Raw genomic sequence first — 21389 nt, 5'->3', positions numbered from 1 at the left:
CCTTGCTTGACTGAACCTACCCAAGCGAGTATTCACTTACCGATTTCCGTTTTTGTCTTTTAGGAAGCGCGTGTTCATACTGGGTCCATCGCATCACGTCCGATTATCGCGATGTGCCCTCTCGGCAGCCCAGTACTGTCGTACGCCACTGTACGACCTCAAAGTGGACCAGGAGGTCAATGCCGAGCTGGAAGCGACCGGCCACTTCAAGTGGATGGACCAGAAGACGGACGAGGACGAGCACAGCATCGAGATGCATCTTCCCTACGTGGCCAAAGTGATGGAAGAGTGAGTACCAGTTGGGTTCATCTGTCGGTAACGTATGAAATGGGTTTATTACTGATAGGATCAACCAGAAAACATGTGGTGGGTGGATGGGTTATTGGGATTGTCATGGTGTACAGTCCTAAAAGAGGCAATGAGTAGTTTGCACCAAGATCATGGATGAAAGCGCTGTCTGACTGACTGTTCGATTTGAATTGTAGTCGCCTATGCAATTTAAAACAGCATCACCAAGCATTCCAATGTCATCCTGATCTCCGCCGACTGAATCAGAAAACAAGAAGCCCAGCGCGACGTAACGGCAGAAAGAAGAAGAATAATGGCTAGTTGCAACGAAGCCAACGGGGGCCTCCCTTAGCCGAGTGGTTAGAGACCGCGGCTACAAAGCAAAGCCATGCTGAAGGTATCTGGGTTCGATTCCCGGTCGTTCCAGGATCTTTTCGTAATAGAAATTTTCTTGACTTCCCAGGACATAGAGTATAATCGTACCTGCCACACGATATACGAATGCGACAATGGCAACTTTGGCAAAGAATGCTCTCAGTTAATAACTGTGGAAGTGCTCATAAGAACACTAAGCTGAGAAGCAGGCTTGGTCCCATTGAGGACGTCATGTCAAGAAGAAGAAGAACGAAGCCTACGTTAAGATAGATCGTTGGTTGAAATACACAGTTCATTAGCCCGAAGCCATTCTGTGCACTAAATATGGTACTAAAAAGCTGAGAACAGCAAATGGTGATGATCAATTGGATAGTCACCACAGGATGTTATCAATCCAAAAGTTCGAAGATAGTTCAAAATGTAACACATAAAAACTCTTACAACTCATCAAAAGAGTTCTCTATACACATCACAAAAGTTCAATCCAATGGATGAAGTGGCTTAACCTCCTTAACAAACAGGCTATTTTTCGGTCGCAAAGCCTTATGGATTAGCATGCCCCATATAATATGTAAATAACTGGAACAAAAGAAGGCTTTGACCGGCTTATCTAAACCATTAACTCAATTCTCAGAGAAATAGAAAGCTGGGCCGGATGAAATGTTTTGTCCATAAACCTTAAAAACCCCAAACCTTTTTCCTACAAAGTTGCTGGTAATGATAGTATCGCAGCTGAAATCATAGAGATGGGCCCGGAGAGGCTGGCCATTTGTCTGCCCCGGCTGATAGGCACAATCTGGGTAACAGAACAACTACCGAAGGAGTGGAAGGAAGGGGTAATATGCCCCAATCTATAAGAAAGGCAACAAGTTAGATTGTGAGAACTTCCGAGTGATCACCATTCTAAATGCGGCCTACAAAGTACTATCCCAGATCATCTTCCGTCGTCTGTCACCTGTAGTAAACGAGTTCGTGGGAAGTTATCAAGCCGGCTTCGTTAACGGCCGACCAACAACGGATCAGATCTTTAATGTACGGCAAATCCTCTAAAAATAGCGTGAATACTAAGCCCCAACGCATCACCTTTTCATAGATTTCAAGGTGGCATACGTCAGTATCGACCGCGTAGAGCTATGGAAAATCATGGACGAGAACAGGTTTCCCGGAAAGTTCACGAGATTGATAAGAGCATCGATGGCAGGTGTGCAAAATTGTATGAAGGTTTCAGGCCAGCACTCCAGTTCGCTTGGATCCCGTCGGGAACTACGACTAGACTAGACTTTTGTGCCTTTTGTTCAATATTGCACTAGAAGGTGTTATGCGAAGAGCCGGGCTTAACAGCCGAGGTACGATTTTCACGAGATCCAGTCAATTTATTTGCTTCGCGTATGATATGGACATTCTCAGCCGAACATTTTAAAAGGGGCAGATCTGTACACCCGCCTCAAACTCGAGGTAGGCAAAGTTGGCCTGATGGTGAATGCGACCAAGACAAAGTACATGCTAGCTGGTGGGGCCGAGCGCGACAGGGCCCGCCTAGGTAGCAGTATTACGATAGAAGGGGGTACGTTCGATGTGTTCAGTTCGTCTACTTCGGATCCTTTCTGACGGTTGACAATAACGTTAGCCGTGAAATACGGAGGCGCATCATCAGTGGAAGTCGGGCCTACTATGGCCTCCACAAGAAACTGCGGTCAAAAGAGATTCACACCCGCACCAAATGTACTATGTACAAAATGCTCATAAGGCCGGTAGTCCTCTACGGGCATAAAACGTGGACGATTCTCGAGGAGGACTTGCAAGCACTTGGAGTCTTCGAATCCACGAGCTCGTTCAACTCTACGGCGAACCCAGTATCCAGAAAGTGGCCAAAGCTGGAAGGAAACGATGGGCAGGGCATGTTGCAAGAATGCCGAACAGCAACCCTGCAAATATGGTGTTCGCTTCGGATCCGTTTGGTACAAAAAAGCGCTCCATTTTAAAAATGGAACGCAGCGAGTGGGCGGATCAAGTGCGTATCGGTTTGGCGAGCGTGGGGCTGAACCAAGGATGGAGAGATGCAGCCACGAGCCGAGTATTGTGGCGTGAAATTGTTGATTCTGCGTTATCTGTTTAGATGTTAACTAAATAAATGAAATGAGCCACTGAAAGATGTCCGGCAGCTCTGCTCTTACTTCGACGCTGTGAATAACTACGGTCGGTTTGTCAAGTAGATGAAGAAGCACCCCTGGACAATCTGCTCAAGAAGGATGCCCGCTGGAATGAATTGGACCAATGATTCCCAGTATTCCTTCGAACAGTTCAAGACCATTATCCTCTCCGATCTGCTGCTTACCCACTACGATCCTTTCAAAGAGATCATCGTCGCAGCAAATGGATCGAAGTATTGTCATTATGCATCGATTTCCAACCGGTGAAATGAAAGCAATCGCTCATGTCTCTCGTTCGCTGACATCAGCAAAGCTGAACTACGGCCAAGTGGAAAAGGAAGCATTGAACCTGGTCTTCGCGGTCACACGTTTCCACAAAATGCTGTACGGACGCCACTTTCTCCTACAGACCGACCATCAACAACTCCTCAAGGTTTTCGGATCATAGAAGTTGTTCTGGTATATACAGCAAATTTCTAGCAACGTTGGGCCTTGACACTCCTGCTGTTCGACTTCTACATCATGTACGTTTCGACGGCTACGTAGATTTCCTGACCCGACTGATGTCAGCACAACGTAGACCAGATGAAGATTACGTAATAGCCGCCGTGCACGTCGAATTAGAAGCATAAGCAATTCTCGACGACACCATCAGCAAAGTGACTTGCTACCAGCCCTGGAAAGATAAACACTAAAAACTTAGAAAAAAATCCATAATCAAATCTACAAAAATTGAGCAGCTACAGGATTGATCTGAAGCAAGTACTGCTAAGCTACAAAAGACAGGGTCGTTTGGAAAGATTTAATTTATTTTAAACAAAATCATTTTTCGCTGAAGAAAAAGTGTTATGGTAGTTAGGGATATCGCTGCGAAGGCCATGCTATTAAGGTGAAGGTGCATCAAATACAAATATCGAATTCTGCAGAGCACAAATCTAGAGAACCAGACAACTGTTCGGGCTGAAAATTTGATCGCTTGGTCACCACCAGCGAGGTGTGATAAAACGATCAAATCGAAGAATAATCGGTCTTCTGATTCTCTAGATTGGTGCTCTTGAAATTCGAGGTTTTGCTTGGATGTGTTTTCATCTTAAAAATGATTTATATCATTCAATCTGTGAAGCGATCAAGTATCACACTACCGATTGTGGATATATTTGTACTTTGTGGGACATGGCTTTCTTCTGAAAATCTTTTACGATTTTAACATTATATGCTAGGATCTACTTCAAGGGGCTCAAAAAGTGTTATTCATTCTATAGAATTCCTATCTCTACTCATTTAGGCATAAACATCGTTGCTTGTGAAATAAAAGCAAAGGGTAACGATTACGTAGCTTCTTTCTAAATTGTAACATTTATAGGGTCTCTTTATCTTTAAATGAGCTTTAATTGTAGTAGTTATACAGCAATAATAACTTTATACTATTAATGCATACCATGCAGCGTGATTACTTGGGTATTTATGTGATTTACGCAACGATTTAATTTTGAACATTTTGAACACATGTTAAGTGACACGAATTTAATCCGACGGCAAAGCTTGACGTCTTGATTTGACTTTGGGATCAAGAGTTCACAATCATTCAAATTGCACGTGGAAGGTGATCAATGATCCTAACGATAATGACCACTTGAGCATAATAAACTCCATCATTGCGAAAGGTCAGAACAGTAAATCCAGATTCCTTTTGACCTCAATACTAATATCGGTTGGCAAAAATTTGCATTAGCGGTAACTTTCGGTATAGAACCCTTCAACTCTCTCGCACCTTTGAATAAGTATCTATTCCTAAAAAAACTGGTATATGAGGGTTCATTCACAAATTTCATAACGCTGAAAACGGCCATTTTTGATAACCACACATCTCATCGTAAAGCATTTTGTATGAACATTTTATAAATTTTGTATGAGTTGTAACACCTTAAGGACACCCACATTAGAATAAAAGCTGACTTAATCCACCGATGGTGAGACTGAACTCATCTTACACTTCAATACAGGTTTAAAGTACTTATTATTCATCATTCATTTGGAACCTTGTAGCAGAATAACTAAAATTTAGTATGTTGTGACTAAGTTCTATCTGGCAATGGTTCAATGGTTTGCAAAAAGTTCTGGAAACTGCACGTCAAAAGGCGTTTATCAAACTTCATTACGCTATTCTATATAGTAAACCAATAAACCAATACCAAAAAATAAGAAAAAAATATGTTTTAAAATTATATTGCCAGCGATTTTTTTAAATTTATGTGCTGTCAAATAAAAAAAAAGGAATTTTAGAGATTTTTTGGAAAAAAAATCGATATTCATCTCTGGAACTTATAGTTTGATTGCAGTATGATTATGAATGATGTCAAAGCCTTCAATCGATTAAAAAAGAGCTTAAATCGGTTAAAAACAGCTAAGAAATTGATCAAAATGTAAAAAGTTGAATATTTAAGAATAAATTTATTATTTTTCCAGTACTTTACAAAATTCTTCCATTGATATCTCTGTAACTAGTAATCCGATTTGAAGGAAAATTTGAAGGGTAATGAATGAATGTCAGAGCTATAATTAATAATGAAAGGACTTGAATCGGTTCGGCTGAGAAATAGATCAAAATGCAGACACTTGAAAATATAAGAGTATGCTTTTTCTAGTACTTCACGATACTGTTTGTATCATAACACTGTAACGAAAAGTCCGATCGCAATGAAATTCAATAGCGTTCTATGAGGATGTTGTAGCATTCATTTGGAGTGTTTAAATCGGCTGAGATAATAAGGTGACTTTTTTCTAACCAAAGCGAAAAAGCATAGTTATTAGCAGCGTTTTATTGAACGACTCATACAACAAACTTCAATGACAACGGTTTGGAGAGTGACTCGCACAATATGTAATCGCTCATTTTCAAACGAGAGTTCAACCGTTGGATATTCAATTTCGTTGGAAAGGTATGTTTAGACTCAGTTTCAGATCATCCGCCATTTTAAGAAACACCAAAAGCTGATTCTTCACTTTGTCCGAAGAATCCGTCTGACAATGTTTCTTAAAATTTGATGATTTTGTCTGTAATCAGACAAAGGTCTGACACGCTAATTTTGATTCACCGAGAATGCTGGACTGCAGTGCACATAGTCAAGTACGACTTGCATTATCTGCAGGCATTTGTGAGAAGTATCGTTTCTTGGACATCAATACAAAACTATAATCCAGAGCCCAATAACAATGTATTCGATTTCAGTACTGATATCTATTTATGTTCAGAGAATGACCAACCCTCCCTCTCATTGAACAAATCCCCCCTTATACAGCTTCCGCGACCAGTTCACCATCGTGCCAATCATGGTCGGCTCGATCAGCAACGACTGGGAGGAAACGTACGGCAAAATCCTGGCGCCGTACCTGGCCGATCCGCAGAATCTCTTCGTCATTTCGTCCGACTTCTGCCACTGGGGGGCCCGCTTCCGGTACACCTATTACGAGGACTCGCACGGTCCGATCTACAAGTGGATCGAGGTGCTGGACAAGATGGGCATGGACCTGATCGAAACGCTCAAGCCGGAAAGCTTCGGCGAGTATCTGCGAAAGTACAACAACACCATCTGCGGCCGACATCCGATCGGTGTGCTGCTTCAGGTTAGTATGTCTTGGGGTGTTCGTGAAACGTCATACTAAACATCCTTCCCTCGAAACAGTCCGTGGAGGAGCTGAAGCGACGTGGCTACCGGATGAGCTTCAAATTTCTCAAGTACGACCAAAGCAATCAATGTTGTGATAAGAAGGACTCCAGCGTTAGCTACGCCTCGGGTTCGTTGATTTTCGAATAGAGGTCGCACGCGCTCCTCAGCGCCCGGCAGTTGAAAACACTACAAATGTATTGCATAAGTTAGGAAGCACATCAATCGGAACAAAAGCAGAGTAACAAAAGCGTAAGGTAAAACAAAACAGATTGTTTAGAGAAGCTAATAACAATAAATCGGATCAGAGAGGCACGGATTTAGGATTGCGAGAAATGACACTAAAAATGAGAGAAAGCTACGGATCAAGAGACAGAAAGAAAGAGTTTTAATATATACAATTTCCGTCAAACGAACTCATATGCTGATTAATATATGATTATATTTACTTATATGTACTGCTAGTGTGTGTAATCCAGCAAAATAACAAACCGTGTTTGTCTCATCGTTTTTAGCATTAGCATGTAAGTGAAGCAGAGAACCCCTTCCTTGATGGTCGATTTTAGAATAACAAAATAAAAAGCCTGTCCTCAAGAGTTTTTATTCGGAAGTTTGGAATGTAGATTAGCAGATTGAGTTCAATGTTATGTATAGGTTTGTCTCTTTCCGTTCATTGTTACGAGAAACATATTTTCCACTCAGAGAAGCGAAAAATTACTATGTTTTGCTTCGATCACAGGTTCGGCCCTGTGTAATATTACAAAACCCGCCTGTACTTTGTATTTCGAATTAGTTGTTTGAGTGAATACAAATATTCTTAATGGAAAATAATAAATAATGTGCTAGTTGATTTATTTGAAAGAAAAGCCGATCTATGAAGCGTTTATCATTTAAGAATTTTATTAGGAATCAAAGCAATTTTAGTTAGTTACTTTAACTGCGAAAATCTACCGCGTCTTAAGAACCATTTATGTTATAAAGTGGACACATTATGCACACTGTATCTTTTAAGTTTATTAATGAATTTGCAATCAGTTTTCTGCACATCATATAGGTCGAACGTACGATTTTGTGGAAATAAAATAGCCACCAAAATGAATAAGTTCTCCCAGAAACTATTACACCGAAATGAATTTTATTGTAGAAACTACTGAATCCATGGTAAAATTAAGAACTGCACCAACGATTTTCAACCGACTACATTAATCTGTTAACTCTACCAAAACATAGTCAACATCACTACACAAGAAAATATGTTCGGTTTATTTAACGAGAGTTGTAGTATTAATGACTAGACACATTCTTGATTTGAGAAGTTTGGTATTATACTTCTGACCACACAGTGTTGTACGGTGGGTGTCACGGATTGGAATACAATGCTTTGTAGTGGATGCTACTATGGACATGGTCACATTTACTGCACTGCTCAGTGATTTTCACCAGATTATAGTAAACTTAACAGATTTTTGTAGTCGGTTGAAAATTGTTGGTGCAGTTCTTAATTCTACCATGGATTCGGTAGATAATACAACAAAATTTGTTTACGTGTAGAGTCAGGAAACATCGAGGATGACGATACGGCGTAGCAGATCTCTTTCCCAGCGTTCCAGTAAAAGATTCCCTAAATCTTCTCGAAGACTGTTTATTGCCCCAAAGGACGGATACAGCATGTAAAGGAAAGGTTAAGACATACATGAGGTTTGCAAGTTTGTGCATGGACGAGAACTACTTTCACTTTCGAGGAAACTGTTACAAGCAGACGAAGGGAACCCCCATGGGAAACCCTCTCTCCCCGTTTTTGTGCGAACTATTCATGGCGATTTTTGATGAAAATTCAAAGAAACAAGGAGTATTACAGGATAAAAGGTGGAGATACGTCGATGACATTTTCAGCGGAACGATCTAGCTAGAATTTTGGATAAAATCAACAAAGTACACAAGGATATAAAGTTCACCCAAGAGGAGGAGGATGGAAAACTACCGTTTTTGGATCTACTTGTCACCAGGGAAGAAAGTTCATCTTACAACTTCGAAATCTATAGAAAGCCTACAAACACCCAGCGAGTCATCCCCTACACATCGAATCATTCGTTCCCGCATAAGATGGCAGCATTTCACCATTTCCACAGGATGCAGACTCTACCCCTCAGCGAAGACGGAAAACCCAAGAAACTGCAATACATCTACGAGACGGTAAGAATAAACGGATACAAGGAAAGGATGATAAAAGCCATCATCGACAAAAAAGGAAGACAGCATATTCGGAGTGAGTTGTCCTCACTGCTACAAGGTCTAAGTTGGTCAAACAAAGCAGTCTCTCGAAGTTAAATTCAAAAAAAAAAAGGAAAAGTTCAGAAAACGAAAGACAAGGGGATGACTTACGATTTCAAATCTAAGGTAGCAGAACATGTCTTTTCAGAGGGTCTTACAATTACGACGGCCGATATGAAAATTTTGCGAAATGTTTCATCTCCTTGGAAATTTGATGTAGCGAAGAGTCTGGAAATTTGCAAACAGGTACCTACAACGCTACTCAACAGAGACCAAGGCAACGGCAATATGGCTTTTCAACTTCGTTCCCGTGATGTACCTTAGCTCTTAAATTTAAAGTTTCTACAAAAGAGGGATGGGATGTACCTAATAGCTCTTAAATTTTAAGATGCCTACAAAAAGATTATGGAATCATAACTATACGTAGTTTAAATATATAATGTGTGCATACGTTTTCTTCAATAGACCATTTCCGTCAGATCTAACCCCCAGTTTTTGTATTTTTCTTCGAAAGACAATCATTTTTAATGAATATTAACGCTTTCAGATTTTGTTTATATGCACTCCCGATTTTCTTACAAATTTTTGAAAACATGGATACTCACCACATTTTGAAAAATAATTCGAGATGCGGCACAGTTTGTTCAACCCTATGGGTATCAGCGTGGTGATTTTGCAACAGTTTTTCGATTCCACCCCTGCATTGGGATGCTTGTTTACATTTGCAAACGTCAAATCAGGTGCGCGCTCAAACTGACCGTGATCCCGGTCAGGGCGCCCCAAACAGGAGCGCCACCGAAACTACGCATACAAACGTTTTTAAACCAGGTTAGAACTGGCGCAAACCGGTTTTGAATCACACTTCAAACTCCAACCCGATTCAAGTCTTCCTTTAGGAAAACATATTTTCCTCCACAGATTCAAAATTCAAAACCACCCCCTAACAATAAATCTCTCATCCACCCAGCAGTTACGGTACCGCTAGTTCTATTAGAGGCTATTTTTTACTATTCATGCCGACAAATACCTTAATCTATATGTTGGCTGTTGATCCAGAAGATTTTCCGCCTTGAGGCAGCAACAGCCGCGCAAGGAATTTTTGAGCGGCTGTTGCTGTCTCTAGGCGGGAATCTTCCGGCTTATTCAATCCCTTCAATCCTCGTCGGCACAAAGCAGAGAGACCAGGCATCTGTCGACTACAATCCTTGCGTTACAGAACCGTGTAGTGTTCGCCGGGTGCGGTCATAACCGGCCGAAGCGGCGAAGGTGGTTTCCGCGGTGATTACGGAGACTTCAGGAGCCGTGAAGGAAGGAGGGAGCGAAACCGCAACGGAGCCCATTATGATGAATGAAAACATAAACAAAAATCATCTGGTCATGCCAGCTGATCGTAAATTCACCACAGCGTGGTGGCAAAACCATAGGGGAAAAAGGGGTCTGCGTTTTTTCGAGGTGAAACAAATTGTAGGGGACCGAGGGGTGCACTAACGTGCCGCAAGTTTTTCATTGTTTTCTTACAGTTAAAGGCTCCAAAACATATCGGTTCCTTAGGAAAGTTTGTTCAGTAAATTGACAGAAAGCATATAAGCCAATAAATTTTTTTCACGGAAATGGTCTATTCGAGTCTAGTACACGACACTGAAGACGGCCTTACTGTTGAGGCCGAAATACGCGTATCTGTCAAGGGATACAAATTCTAGTGGAATTAAATGGAATAGTACTGAATTCGATAGTAGTACACGCCAAAACATATTTAAATATTTCATACAGATAATTCAGCTCAAGATCGCTTCCTAAATGTTGTACGAATTTTCACCAAAAAAAATCTTCCAGGACGCCGATAAGAATTTATCAGTTTTTTTTTCATGAAATGATCAGGGAATTCAATCATAGTGCTTGTATTTAAAAATAAATTGAAATGAAACAAAACGAAACTGTGAAGCGTTATTGTCTTGCTGTTTGAGAAGCGAACCCAGCATATAGTTTCTTTACCATCAGATTACTTTAGTGACCATTTTACTGAAAAATAAACTAATTTAAGTGTCTTTGCTTTGGAAATAGTGACATTTTAGTAATTATGGCCAAAATAGTGACCAAATCACTAAAAACTGGCTTGCTACCAGACCTGTACATATCATGGATTCTGAACCCAACAACTACTGTCTTCGGCTGTCTTTATCAGGGCTGGAAAGCGTAAATGTTAAGAGAAGGTGTCGTGCAACTTTTACATATGTCGTTTTCGTTTTTAGGAACTGGATCGATGATCAACACATAAACAAACCAACGTCAAGCAAATTGTGGCTCGGTCGAACCTGCACCGGGTTGGGGTTGAAACTGTGATTCAAAACGGGTTGCGCCAGTTCCAACCTAGGTTCAAAAACGAATTCGACAATAGATGCTTCCCTCACCGTCATCGGACAGCGAGACAATGGCAGAGATATTATTCAAATCCTCTTTCATTATTCTGTCGCTACGGCTTGTGACGGAATCGCAAACTTGAAAATGTTTAGTTGTTATTTATATCGCTGGAATCAGGAAAGAATTTCGACATATCTTATCAAACACATTAGCTTCCCTAATTTCTCCTAAATAAGATAAGAATTTTAATAGCAAAACAACATTAAAATTGCTCTCGTTAGAGCTCGTCATTGCGACGCACAGTGGTTCGATCTAGAACAAATGTCGGCCAAAATCACAAACACTCGCTGAAATAGCTGAAATAATATATTTGACGTATTTTATACCTTATTTAAGTATTATGGACTTTTATTTTCAAATGTTTCTTGTTTTGGACTGATATTAGAATATACAGGTTTGGACAATACATTTGCAATTTTATCAATCTTTCATACAAAATGGGCAACTTGGGCAGGCTAGTTTTTAGTTATTTACTGATGGATTTGAATGAAATTTTCACAGCATGTCAGGCATAGCTAGAATTTAAACATACATTTTTGAATAATTTTTCCATTCCTAGCTCCAATAGTAAAAACAACTTGGCTCAAGTGAAATTTTTGACGAAAACTTATAAACGATTTATTCAAATATATGTAAGCTCTACACAAAAACCATTTTTTTTAATATGCCAAGTATCCAAACCTAGAAAAAAAAATCACTACAAACTCGTGATTTGAAAAATCAATCAAAAACATATATGTTGAAATGTGATGTCTGCAAAACTGGGAAAATTTCATGCAAATTTATTCATAAATATCTCAGATCTAATCCCGCCTCAATGCAAGTTTCATTTCACCAGTTTCAGCACGATTGTCTGTCTATAGCATTAGTCTGTTTTCATACTTACTTTGGCAGCAAAAGTAAATCCACGTAGGAAATGATTTTTTCAATTTGTTTAATTTTGTCTGGAGGCTGCATTCGAAGGAAATAGTTCCGTTCGACTATGTTAATAAGATGAGATAATTTTTGATTTCATTTGTTGCATATAGGGAGCCGGATCCTATTTTTGGCACTTTTGATTCACTTGGGCAGCGGGGTTTTTGTAAGCTACAGAGCTCATATTTGGCCACAATATGCGTCATACCAGAACATGGCCCAGATAGCCGTCGCGGTAAATGCGCAGCTATTCAGTAAGACCAAGCTGAGGGTCGTGGGTTCGAATCCCACCGGTCGAGGATCTTTTCGGGTTGGAAATTTTCTCGACTTCCCAGGGCATAGAGTATCTTCGTACCTGCCACACGATATACACATGCAAAAATGGTCATTGGCATAGTAAGCTTTCAGTTAATAATTGTGGAAGTGCTCATAAGAACACTAAGCTGAGAAGCAGGCTCTGTCCCAGTGGGGACGTAACGCCAGCAAAAAGAAGAAGATGCGTCATACTGGAGCGTTTCTTACTGCTAAGTTTCAGACAATTCGGCTGAGAAAAAAACCCTGTGCCAAAGTGAATCATGAAAGTACCCAAATGGTTCTGCACCCTATTCAGTAACAGTTCAAATTTTTATTCAAAGCACTTCAATACCATAATAATACCAAATAGAGGTGGGGACAATATTTAATTAAGGCGTAAAGCCAAAATATTGTTTATGTAGGGACGTAAAGAGCCGTAGCAGTAAACGCGCAGCTATTCAGCAAGACCAAGCTGAGAATCTTGGGTTCGGGGTCCACCGGTCGAGATTTTTTTCGTAAAGTAAATTTTCCCGACTTCCCAGGGCACAAAGTATCATCGTACCTGGTACACGATATACACATACAAAAACGGTCAATCGACAAAGAAAGTTCTCAGTTAATAACTGCGGAATTGCTCATAAGAAATTTAAGCTGAGAAGCCGGCTTTGGGACGTTACGTCAGAAAGAAGGTGAAGAAAAATATAGGTGAGAATTATTCGTTCCTTCTAGAGATGCCATTCATGGCTACTACGATTGCAATGCACGTACTAGCGAATCACAGTATTGTTATTATTCAACTAGAATTGCACTCTGTAAAAATTCAAACGTGTCAATCGTGTGGTCTATCGCAAGTTTTCGCTCAATGATTTGTACCCTACTTGAAAGCTCTTATTTTTAGCTTTCGAATGAGTTTATTCTCATCGTGGGCTACTAATGTATTAGGGTACTTTTATATAGAATAATATGTTTTTTAAAGAATTTTTTGTCTAAATTAACTTTGTATAAATTCAATAAAAAAAAATTATTCAATTCAGGTGTACTTTATGTATCTACAAACAACTTCTCTGAAGATACCATGGCGGTTTGAGCTCTCTTTAAATTCATAAACAGCTGGTAAATTATTATGGGTAGCAATTATTAATTTTCTTGAAAAATCATGTCCACGGTCCACTTAAAGAGTCGTATAAAAATCAAAATTCAATGAATCTGCCTAAAACTTTGGATTTAAGCCACCAATATGATAAGGAAGTCGGGAAAAATATTACCGTTTGGAGAAAACAACTTTGATTTTTGAGGTTTTGGCCGCCTTCGAACCATAGTGCGACATGACGAAGTGAGTACATGAACTAAATATACTAGGCTTGCGACAGTGAAAAAACTTGTTTCATCAGTGTCGCAAGTCGGTCATGATACTTAACTGCCCTGGTCTTTATTAAATAAATTTAATAAATAAATTTTCGTCTTTTACACCCTTAAACAGACTCTATGAGTTCGGTAATTGAAATCACAGAAAAAGATCGGTGATCCAAAAAATTACAGACGTTTCGGTATATTCCGGCTTGATTACTGAAATCTGCGAAAAAAATCACTGAATTTCGGTGAATTGTTTCAAAATTAATGATATCGGTGAAGATATTTAACGACAAATCTGTAAACGAGCTCAAGTGCTGACTTCGGTGAAATATTCTGCTGAACTGTCGGTAATGAGTTCCGTATTCGGTAAATTGGAGCAAGAAACGTCAAATGCACCATAATGGTATTTTCATTCGGTTATTATAAATAAACCGCGAAAAAACATCCATTTTCACAAAAAGTTCTTTAATCATTGCTTGCAAGAAGTGTTTGGGAGGTAACGTTACAGGTTAGTAATTACATTTTTGGTTAAAACCTGATCGAGATCTGTAGGGGCATATTTTTTTTTACTATATGATGTTAAGAAGCAAAAATCAACGAAACTGGACCTTCCAACCATACACCTAGCAGCATTTCGTGATGATGTAGCACAGGCCAGCCCAACGTACGGCCCGCGGGCCGCATCGGGCCCGCCGCTTCATTGTGTGCGGCCCGCGAGGTGCTTCAAGATCCTCCTCATATCTGACCCTTTTGCTCCTCTACTAAATTGACTTTAAAACATTCCAGAGCTGACTGTTACAACTTTAGATTCTACATGTTTGAGCTAGATTTTAAGAAGAATCTATAGATTAGTTATTGATCTTTCTGAATTTTCTTGCTGTTTTAAATGACCCAAAACGCTTTACTTTCGAGAAAAAAAAAAACTAAGTTTTATGAGGATTGAAAACAAATAATATTGCAAACAACTTCTTTCACTATTAATGTACAAGTCTGATTTTTATATCACTGTTTTCGACAAAAAGTGTATGATAAAACACAATCTCACCACATCCTCAGGTGGAACCTCGTTAACTTTTGAGCATGAAAAATTAAAACAAATTGTCGGCAAATTTATAGCTTATAACATTTTATACGTAAATTTCACGGAAAACTTGGGCAGGATACTCCCAAATATGAAGCAAGATTTTCTTTAAATTCTCAGCAGTAGTACAGAGTCCTAGCCACGATAATCACCAAATCTGGAGCATTATCCCTGGAAAGGTTCTCACATATTCTCATGGATTCCTTACAGAATTCTGAGCAGGACAGACTTCTTCATATTCTAGATCACAATTTTTTAAACTAGTATTGAGTGGAGTTCTGACGGAATCCTGAAAACAATTTTCACGGAATCATGCACTGAAATTGCGTAAAATTTGGGGCTTCATTAATAGAAACCCCTGGATTTTCAAAAAATACTAGATGAGAATATTATAAAATTATATAAGAACTTATGATTGACTTCTGAGAATGCTTTTTGATGAAATCCTGGACAACACTTTCGCAGGGTTCAGCGAAAAATATTTGAAAGAATCCTGGGCTGGATTCTGACGTAATCATGAGGACAATTTTCATAGAATTTTAGGCAAAATTATAGCCGAAATTTTGAAATTGCTGCATCATAAAAAGTTTGGCCCACCGCACCATTTTGTTTCTGAGATTGGGCCCGTGATTCAAAAAGGTTGGGCAGGCCTGATGTAGCACATGTGTGGAGTAATGCTGACATCTGTGATTATGGAGCAACGATTGGGCAAAACTGCAAGCAAGTGTTTTCCACTATTCTACTGCTTTATTGGTGATTTTTAGGAGGACTGTACACCTCCAATTTGAAGTCTGTAAATGAAATAAACACCCAGCAAGTTAGCTTCTTCAATCCGAGGTGATTATTCATGCTATAGAAATAAGTGTTTGTATCAAAAATAAGATTATGATTTGATTTTTTACTTCACACAAACATCTGCAATTTTTCTTCCTCCTTCCAAAATAACCGATGATTCGGTAAATACCATTGCAGAATAGGCGCGGAATTTCGGTAATCACTACCGATCTACCGGTAATTTTGACAGCTCATCCGTTGGACTCAAATTACAGTCCTTTCGGTAAACTTTTCGTTTACCGAACGGATTACTGACCGTTCAGCTGTTGAGATTTCGGTAAACGAACTACCGTCGTCGGTGATTTCTTCTAACTGTGATTGTCTCACCCTATTCTGCCTTTTTTAAGGTGAAGATGCGTCGTCGAAGCCAATCTTCGAATTTTCAAGAGCACAAATCTGTACACTCAGAAATAAAAATAGTCCGAATTACTAAGGTTTATGCATCAGTGACTATTTTCTATCTGCCACTCTTTCATTCTGCTGTGAATTTTCACTAATTTGTCTTTGTTTTCACACCGACTACTTTCATTTCGATTCGACTGAAGCTTAGTGATGCTTCAACCCAGGCGAGTTGACAAATGGGATAAAAAATTCCAGCAAAAGGCGGATGGAAAATAGTCATAAAATGCCAAAATTTAGTGATTCTGTGGTTACTCGTGTTTCTGAGTTTAGAAAATTTAATCGATTGATCACACGCTGGTGACCAATGTGAAAGCATTAATGCATCTATTAAATCACATTGGCTGGTAATGACCAGTCGATCAAATTTTCAGCGTGAACGATTGTCTATAGTTCTCTAGATTTAAGCTCTTCAAAATTCGAGTTTTGGCTTCGACGCATCTTTACCTTAAAGAGTAATGCCCCCATCTGCCCAAGAGCTATCACGCACGCCACCCATGGAAAAGCGCGCACTGTTTTCGCTTTTTCTCTTTTTCGCTTTTCCCTCTTGCATCACCACCCTTCTCGCTCACCCTGCCGAGAAAAAGAACATCATGACACCTTGCAAACAAAAACATCATCAGCTGCCTGACGAGCCAGTCTGACGTTTTGAAAAGTTTACGTTGAACGTTTTTTCTGTTGCCGTCGTCGTTCTTTCGTCGGAAATTCCGTGTCGTGCGTAAAAATTCCTGTTTGTCCGTGAATTTTAGTGTTTTTAACGTGGAGTGAAATTTGTGCAGCTGTGCGTGAAGATTGTGCGACTTGTGTGGTAAGGAAATTCGACGCGTCCGCGAAAAAATCGAGTTTCGGGAATCGAAATTCGCGACGAGATTCAAACACCCCTTGCGGGGCGGGAGTGATTTTGTGTGTTGGAATTTAGGTAAATTCTGAAGCGAGCTGGATCGCTGTTTAGTGGGTTTAGTGGGGAAAGTGCAGTTTCGGGCCTCCGGATTGGCCCCCGGAAGAAAATTATGCAACGCCAGTCTTCAATAAACAGTTATGAATTGATAATTTTAACCTAGAAAAGCAATTAAGCTGATCGTTTGCTGTGAATGAGTGGAGTGAGGGAGTCTATCTGTTTGTGTCTCTCTCCCGCAGCCAGTCGCGAATCGAAAAGGTAAACTTCGCGAGGGATGTGAGCCGATATTCGCCTGGTGGCGCGCTGAGGAATCCGCATAAATATCGTGCGGCGCCAGAAGAATCCGTTATTCGATCATGATTAGAACTTTCCCCCCGGGGTGTGGGTGGGTCTGCGTCTCTGGGGGTTTGGAAGTGGGGATCGTTCGTCTAAAAATATCATTGAAATGTTTGTAAATAAAGTGGCGGGGGCCTTTGTGCGAAATGTAGTTCAAGGGCGTCCAATTTCGGTCTCTCCACCACGTGTGGATACTTATTTTTAAATTCGTTGGCGCGAAGGTATCATCGCCGGCAAGCCTTTCGATTGATGAGGATGTCATGTGCCAAAAATAGCGTTGGCACTTTGCGCCAGACTCGCAGACGATTCTCCCGTCGCCTCTGTTCTTTGATTTTGTTTCGTTCGATCTTTGAAATGCATGGTTGAATGATTTACGACGCGCCGCACTATGGGCCAGATACCAACTTCGATTGGCCAAAACCGCTTGCAATCTGGGGATGCGGCCTAGAGGTTTCATGTTTTCAGCAACTGGCTCTGGTGAGTTAGATATTTGTTTTGACGATATTATTGTCTAGCTCAGTTATATCTTTTGATAATCGTCCTAGCAAACAACTTTCTTCAGCAAAGATGTTCATCAGAATATTTCTGACTATAGTGTTGAAAACAACAATGTCATATAACCTTTGTGAATGTTGCTGTTTGAGATTTTAAGAAATGTTGCTCAATAAAAAAATGTCAATTTTAGCATACAAATACTGGAGAAAGAAATATTGAATTATTTTAATTTCGAATTTTGTCATTCCAAAACTGTTTGCTTTTAGTATTCCAGCAAAGATATACAAGTTTATAAGTTTAATACAAGTCTCTAAAATAGCTGGATCTCTGATTACATTATATTACATTATCTCTGATCTCTAAAGTCAGTCTAAAGGTAGTAAAGGTTAACAAAATAATTTCTGTTTGTCTTATTCTGTTTGTAGTGAATTCTAATGCAAAATTCTACAGACTCCAGAATAACCATCAGAGACTATTACACTATTTAACTGATTTTTCAATAATTTCCCCTCATGATTTCTCAAGGAAAAACATCAGAGTTTATCCTTGCATTTTACACCTGCTGGGATCTCTCGAGAAACTCTTCAAGAGATTCCCCTTCCAATCATCTAAAAAATTATAATTTTTTCTAGGATTTTTTGTATAATTTGCACGTGTTTTCGTAGGATTTTTTCGTATCTGCTCCAGGAAATTCACAAAACCAAAAATTGTGCTCTTCTAATTCAAATCACATAAAAATAGGAACCTCAAAGATTGAGCCGAAAATATTGAGATTTAGATTTGGCGCAAGCGACTTAAAGGTGAATTTTCAAGTTATAAAATATGACATTTAGTGAAGTTTTCATAACCTTGTTAATTTCTATCCAATTTTGTAGCATTTATCATCGATATTAGCAAATTTGGCTAAAATCGAATCTAGTCTTAGTTAAAATAGTTTCCTCTTTTTAATAAAAAATCATCTTTGTTTAACCCTAACTTCATGAATACTCAACCGATTCCAAATAGTTTCACCTACTTTTAAAGTTAATTTAATTGGTTTACAACTGTGTCTACAACAAATTTAATAATAAATAGTTTTGACTTAGTTATTTAATAAAACTGCTCAAACACATATTTTTAACGAAAAAAAAAAAAACAAAATTTTCAAATTTTTGACAGTGAAATGTTAAAACATAAGCTGAAACGTGTTTTTTCTCATTCGTCAAACTTCATAACAGGTCTTAAATGCAGTTTTTAATAAATTTTCGAACAAAAATATTTTTGCATGTTATTGCGTAGGTATAACAAGATGCTTTTTGAACTTTGGTTAACAAGTAAAAATGTAATTCCCGACTAAAAAAGTTCAACAATCCAAAGAAATTTGATTTTTTTCATTAAAAAATAATGTGTTTTGTACAAAGTTTTATTTTAGACAAATTTGATGTTCTTCAAACTGTCATAAATTTAATTTAGAAGAGAATGATGCTAAAAGCTTTAAAATTGTCTAAAAAATAACAAAGTTATTAGAACTTCACTAAAGGATATTTTTTATAACACAAAATTCACCTTTAAGTCGCTTGTGCCACCTCTATATCTGATTATGTTTAAGGTTTTTCTTTTCATGTGATTAGAGTTCAGAAGAACAAACGAATTTTTGGTTTTCAGAACTTTCGAAAAAAAAGCCGCTCCCTATTGACTCATACAAGGGTTTATCCAGAAATTCTTCAAGTGGAGGTATATCTTGAAATCATCACAGAAATTCTCCCGGTGATTTTTCAAAAGATGTTTACAGGAAGTTTTCTAGAATTTGTTCCAGGAAATCCTTAAGCACTTCAACGCTACTACAGTCAACTTTCTTTTACTCGATGTTGAAGGGACCATCGAGTTAAGGAAGCATTGAGTTACTGAACACAAAACAAGTGCAACTGCGATCGAAGGGACCAACGAGTTAGCCATGAAAATCAACTTTTACTATGGTTCTTTAACTCTATATCTAGATACGAAATATCGAGTAAGGGAGAGTTGACTGTACCTCTAATAATTTGGTCAGGGCTACTTTGAATATTTTTTTCTAAACACTAGGATTTTTTCCAGATATTTTTCCAACCGAATTCTCCAGTTTTTACTCTAGTAGATCTTACGAAGATTCTTTCAGAAATCCTTCCAAGACAATCCGCAAAGGTTTTCGAAATTTTTTCAAGAAACGCTTCACAATTTCCTACGTTATTTTTCCACGGTTACTCCCAAGAATCACTCCAATAATACCTCAAAGTATTGTTCGAGAAAATCTGTTACGAACTTTTCCAAGAATTCTTCATTAACTTCATCCAGATTTTTTTCTCATAATTTCTCCAGCATTTTATTCAAGGATTACTTCTGCAGTTCTTTCAATCTTTCGCAATGAATTTATTTAAAAGAAATCCTCCGGGAATTCTCAAAATTTTATTTAAGGTTACACACCAGTTAAAACACTGCAACTTTTCCACAAAATACTATGATAATACTTCATTTTCCAGGGATTCCACCCAATGCGTGATATTTCCAAAGATTTAATTGTTTTTTTTTTCAATTTCCTCAAAAAAAATTTTAGGAAATCTTCTGACATTTCCTCAAGAGTCTAAGAGCTCTTTGAAAAATCCTTTTCATCAAAAGTGGCTTGAGAACTAATTCAAGTTGCATCAGAGGATACTTCAAAATATTCTCTGAAAATAATCAACGATTTTTTTTTCAAATTTTCATGACATTTACCTGGACCTAGCTAAAGAAGTCTTAAGAAGAATTTCTGAAGTAATCCCTGAAGGCATCCTTGAATAAATTGATCGTAAACAAATCCTGAAGAACAATTTTGTAGGAAATCCTAAGAAAAACCTGGGTGCATCTCTGGAAAATCGGCCGATTGAAACTTTGAAGATTTTCGAAACGCAAGTTTTGAAGGACGAATCCCCGCGGAAATCCTGGAAGACTTAAAACTTCATGGTATATTCTTTAGATATCCAAAACGGAATTCTTGAAAGAATTCCATAGAACATTTTTTGGAAGAATTAATAACTAAATGAACTCCTGTAATCTTCAAAGTAATAACGGAATCTTTGGCAAACATTTGTGATACGATCAGTATTACTTTTTATGTCTCGAAGAATTTCCAAAATAAGTCTTAGAAATATTTGGAGAGAAACGTCTGGTCTGATTCGTTTTCTTGATTTCGGTTTGGTTTTTTTTTTGGGCAAAAGATCTTCCATGCATTTTTTCTTTATCACATACAGTAGGGCATTTGCATCTTTTTAGATTTTCCACAAAAAATTGTCAATTTTGATAGGCAAAAAGTAGATTTGAGAATTATACCTTTTACTCCTGAAGGCCGGCTCCAGCGGCACGTCATACTGCCCGTATTCGCATAGTCGAAGAAGCGTCAATACGTCCAAAATATATTTTTTCATTGATATACATTATTTACCTAACAACCTGGTTTGCAGAGTGGTTATTCGGATAGTTTAGCGTATAAACCAGGTTGCTATGGCAGTGACCTGGCGCTTATGTCAATTCTTCCATTTAACTCACTTATTGGGCGGTTGTATGCGTTTGCCGATTACAAAAATAAGAAATTGTTCAAAAAGTCTCCCCCTGACAATTTTTGGATT

At 38.6% G+C, this 21389-nt stretch overlaps 2 protein-coding genes across 2 annotated transcripts in view; both read left to right on the top strand.

Moving 5' to 3' along the window:
- Positions 1–7313, top strand: part of LOC5580153 (protein MEMO1) — a 36522-nt gene extending 29209 nt beyond the window's left edge. The window contains exons 4-6 of the mRNA XM_001661588.3: positions 64–288; positions 6113–6437; positions 6497–7313. Coding sequence (XP_001661638.1) covers positions 64–288; positions 6113–6437; positions 6497–6628 — 682 coding nt within the window. The 3' untranslated portion in view covers positions 6629–7313. The remainder of the gene's footprint in view (positions 1–63; positions 289–6112; positions 6438–6496) is intronic.
- Positions 7314–16685: 9372 nt separating this feature from the next.
- LOC5579471 (restin homolog) overlaps positions 16686–21389 on the top strand; it is a 354271-nt gene continuing 349567 nt past the window's right edge. The window contains 1 exon segment of the mRNA XM_021846323.1: positions 16686–16851. The gene's annotated coding sequence lies outside the window, so the exon portion shown is untranslated.

Source organism: Aedes aegypti, chromosome 2 (genome assembly GCF_002204515.2).
Source record: "Aedes aegypti strain LVP_AGWG chromosome 2, AaegL5.0 Primary Assembly, whole genome shotgun sequence".
In the NCBI taxonomy this organism is placed as follows: Eukaryota; Metazoa; Arthropoda; class Insecta; order Diptera; family Culicidae; genus Aedes; species Aedes aegypti.
This window is presented reverse-complemented; position numbering and strand designations above follow the sequence as displayed.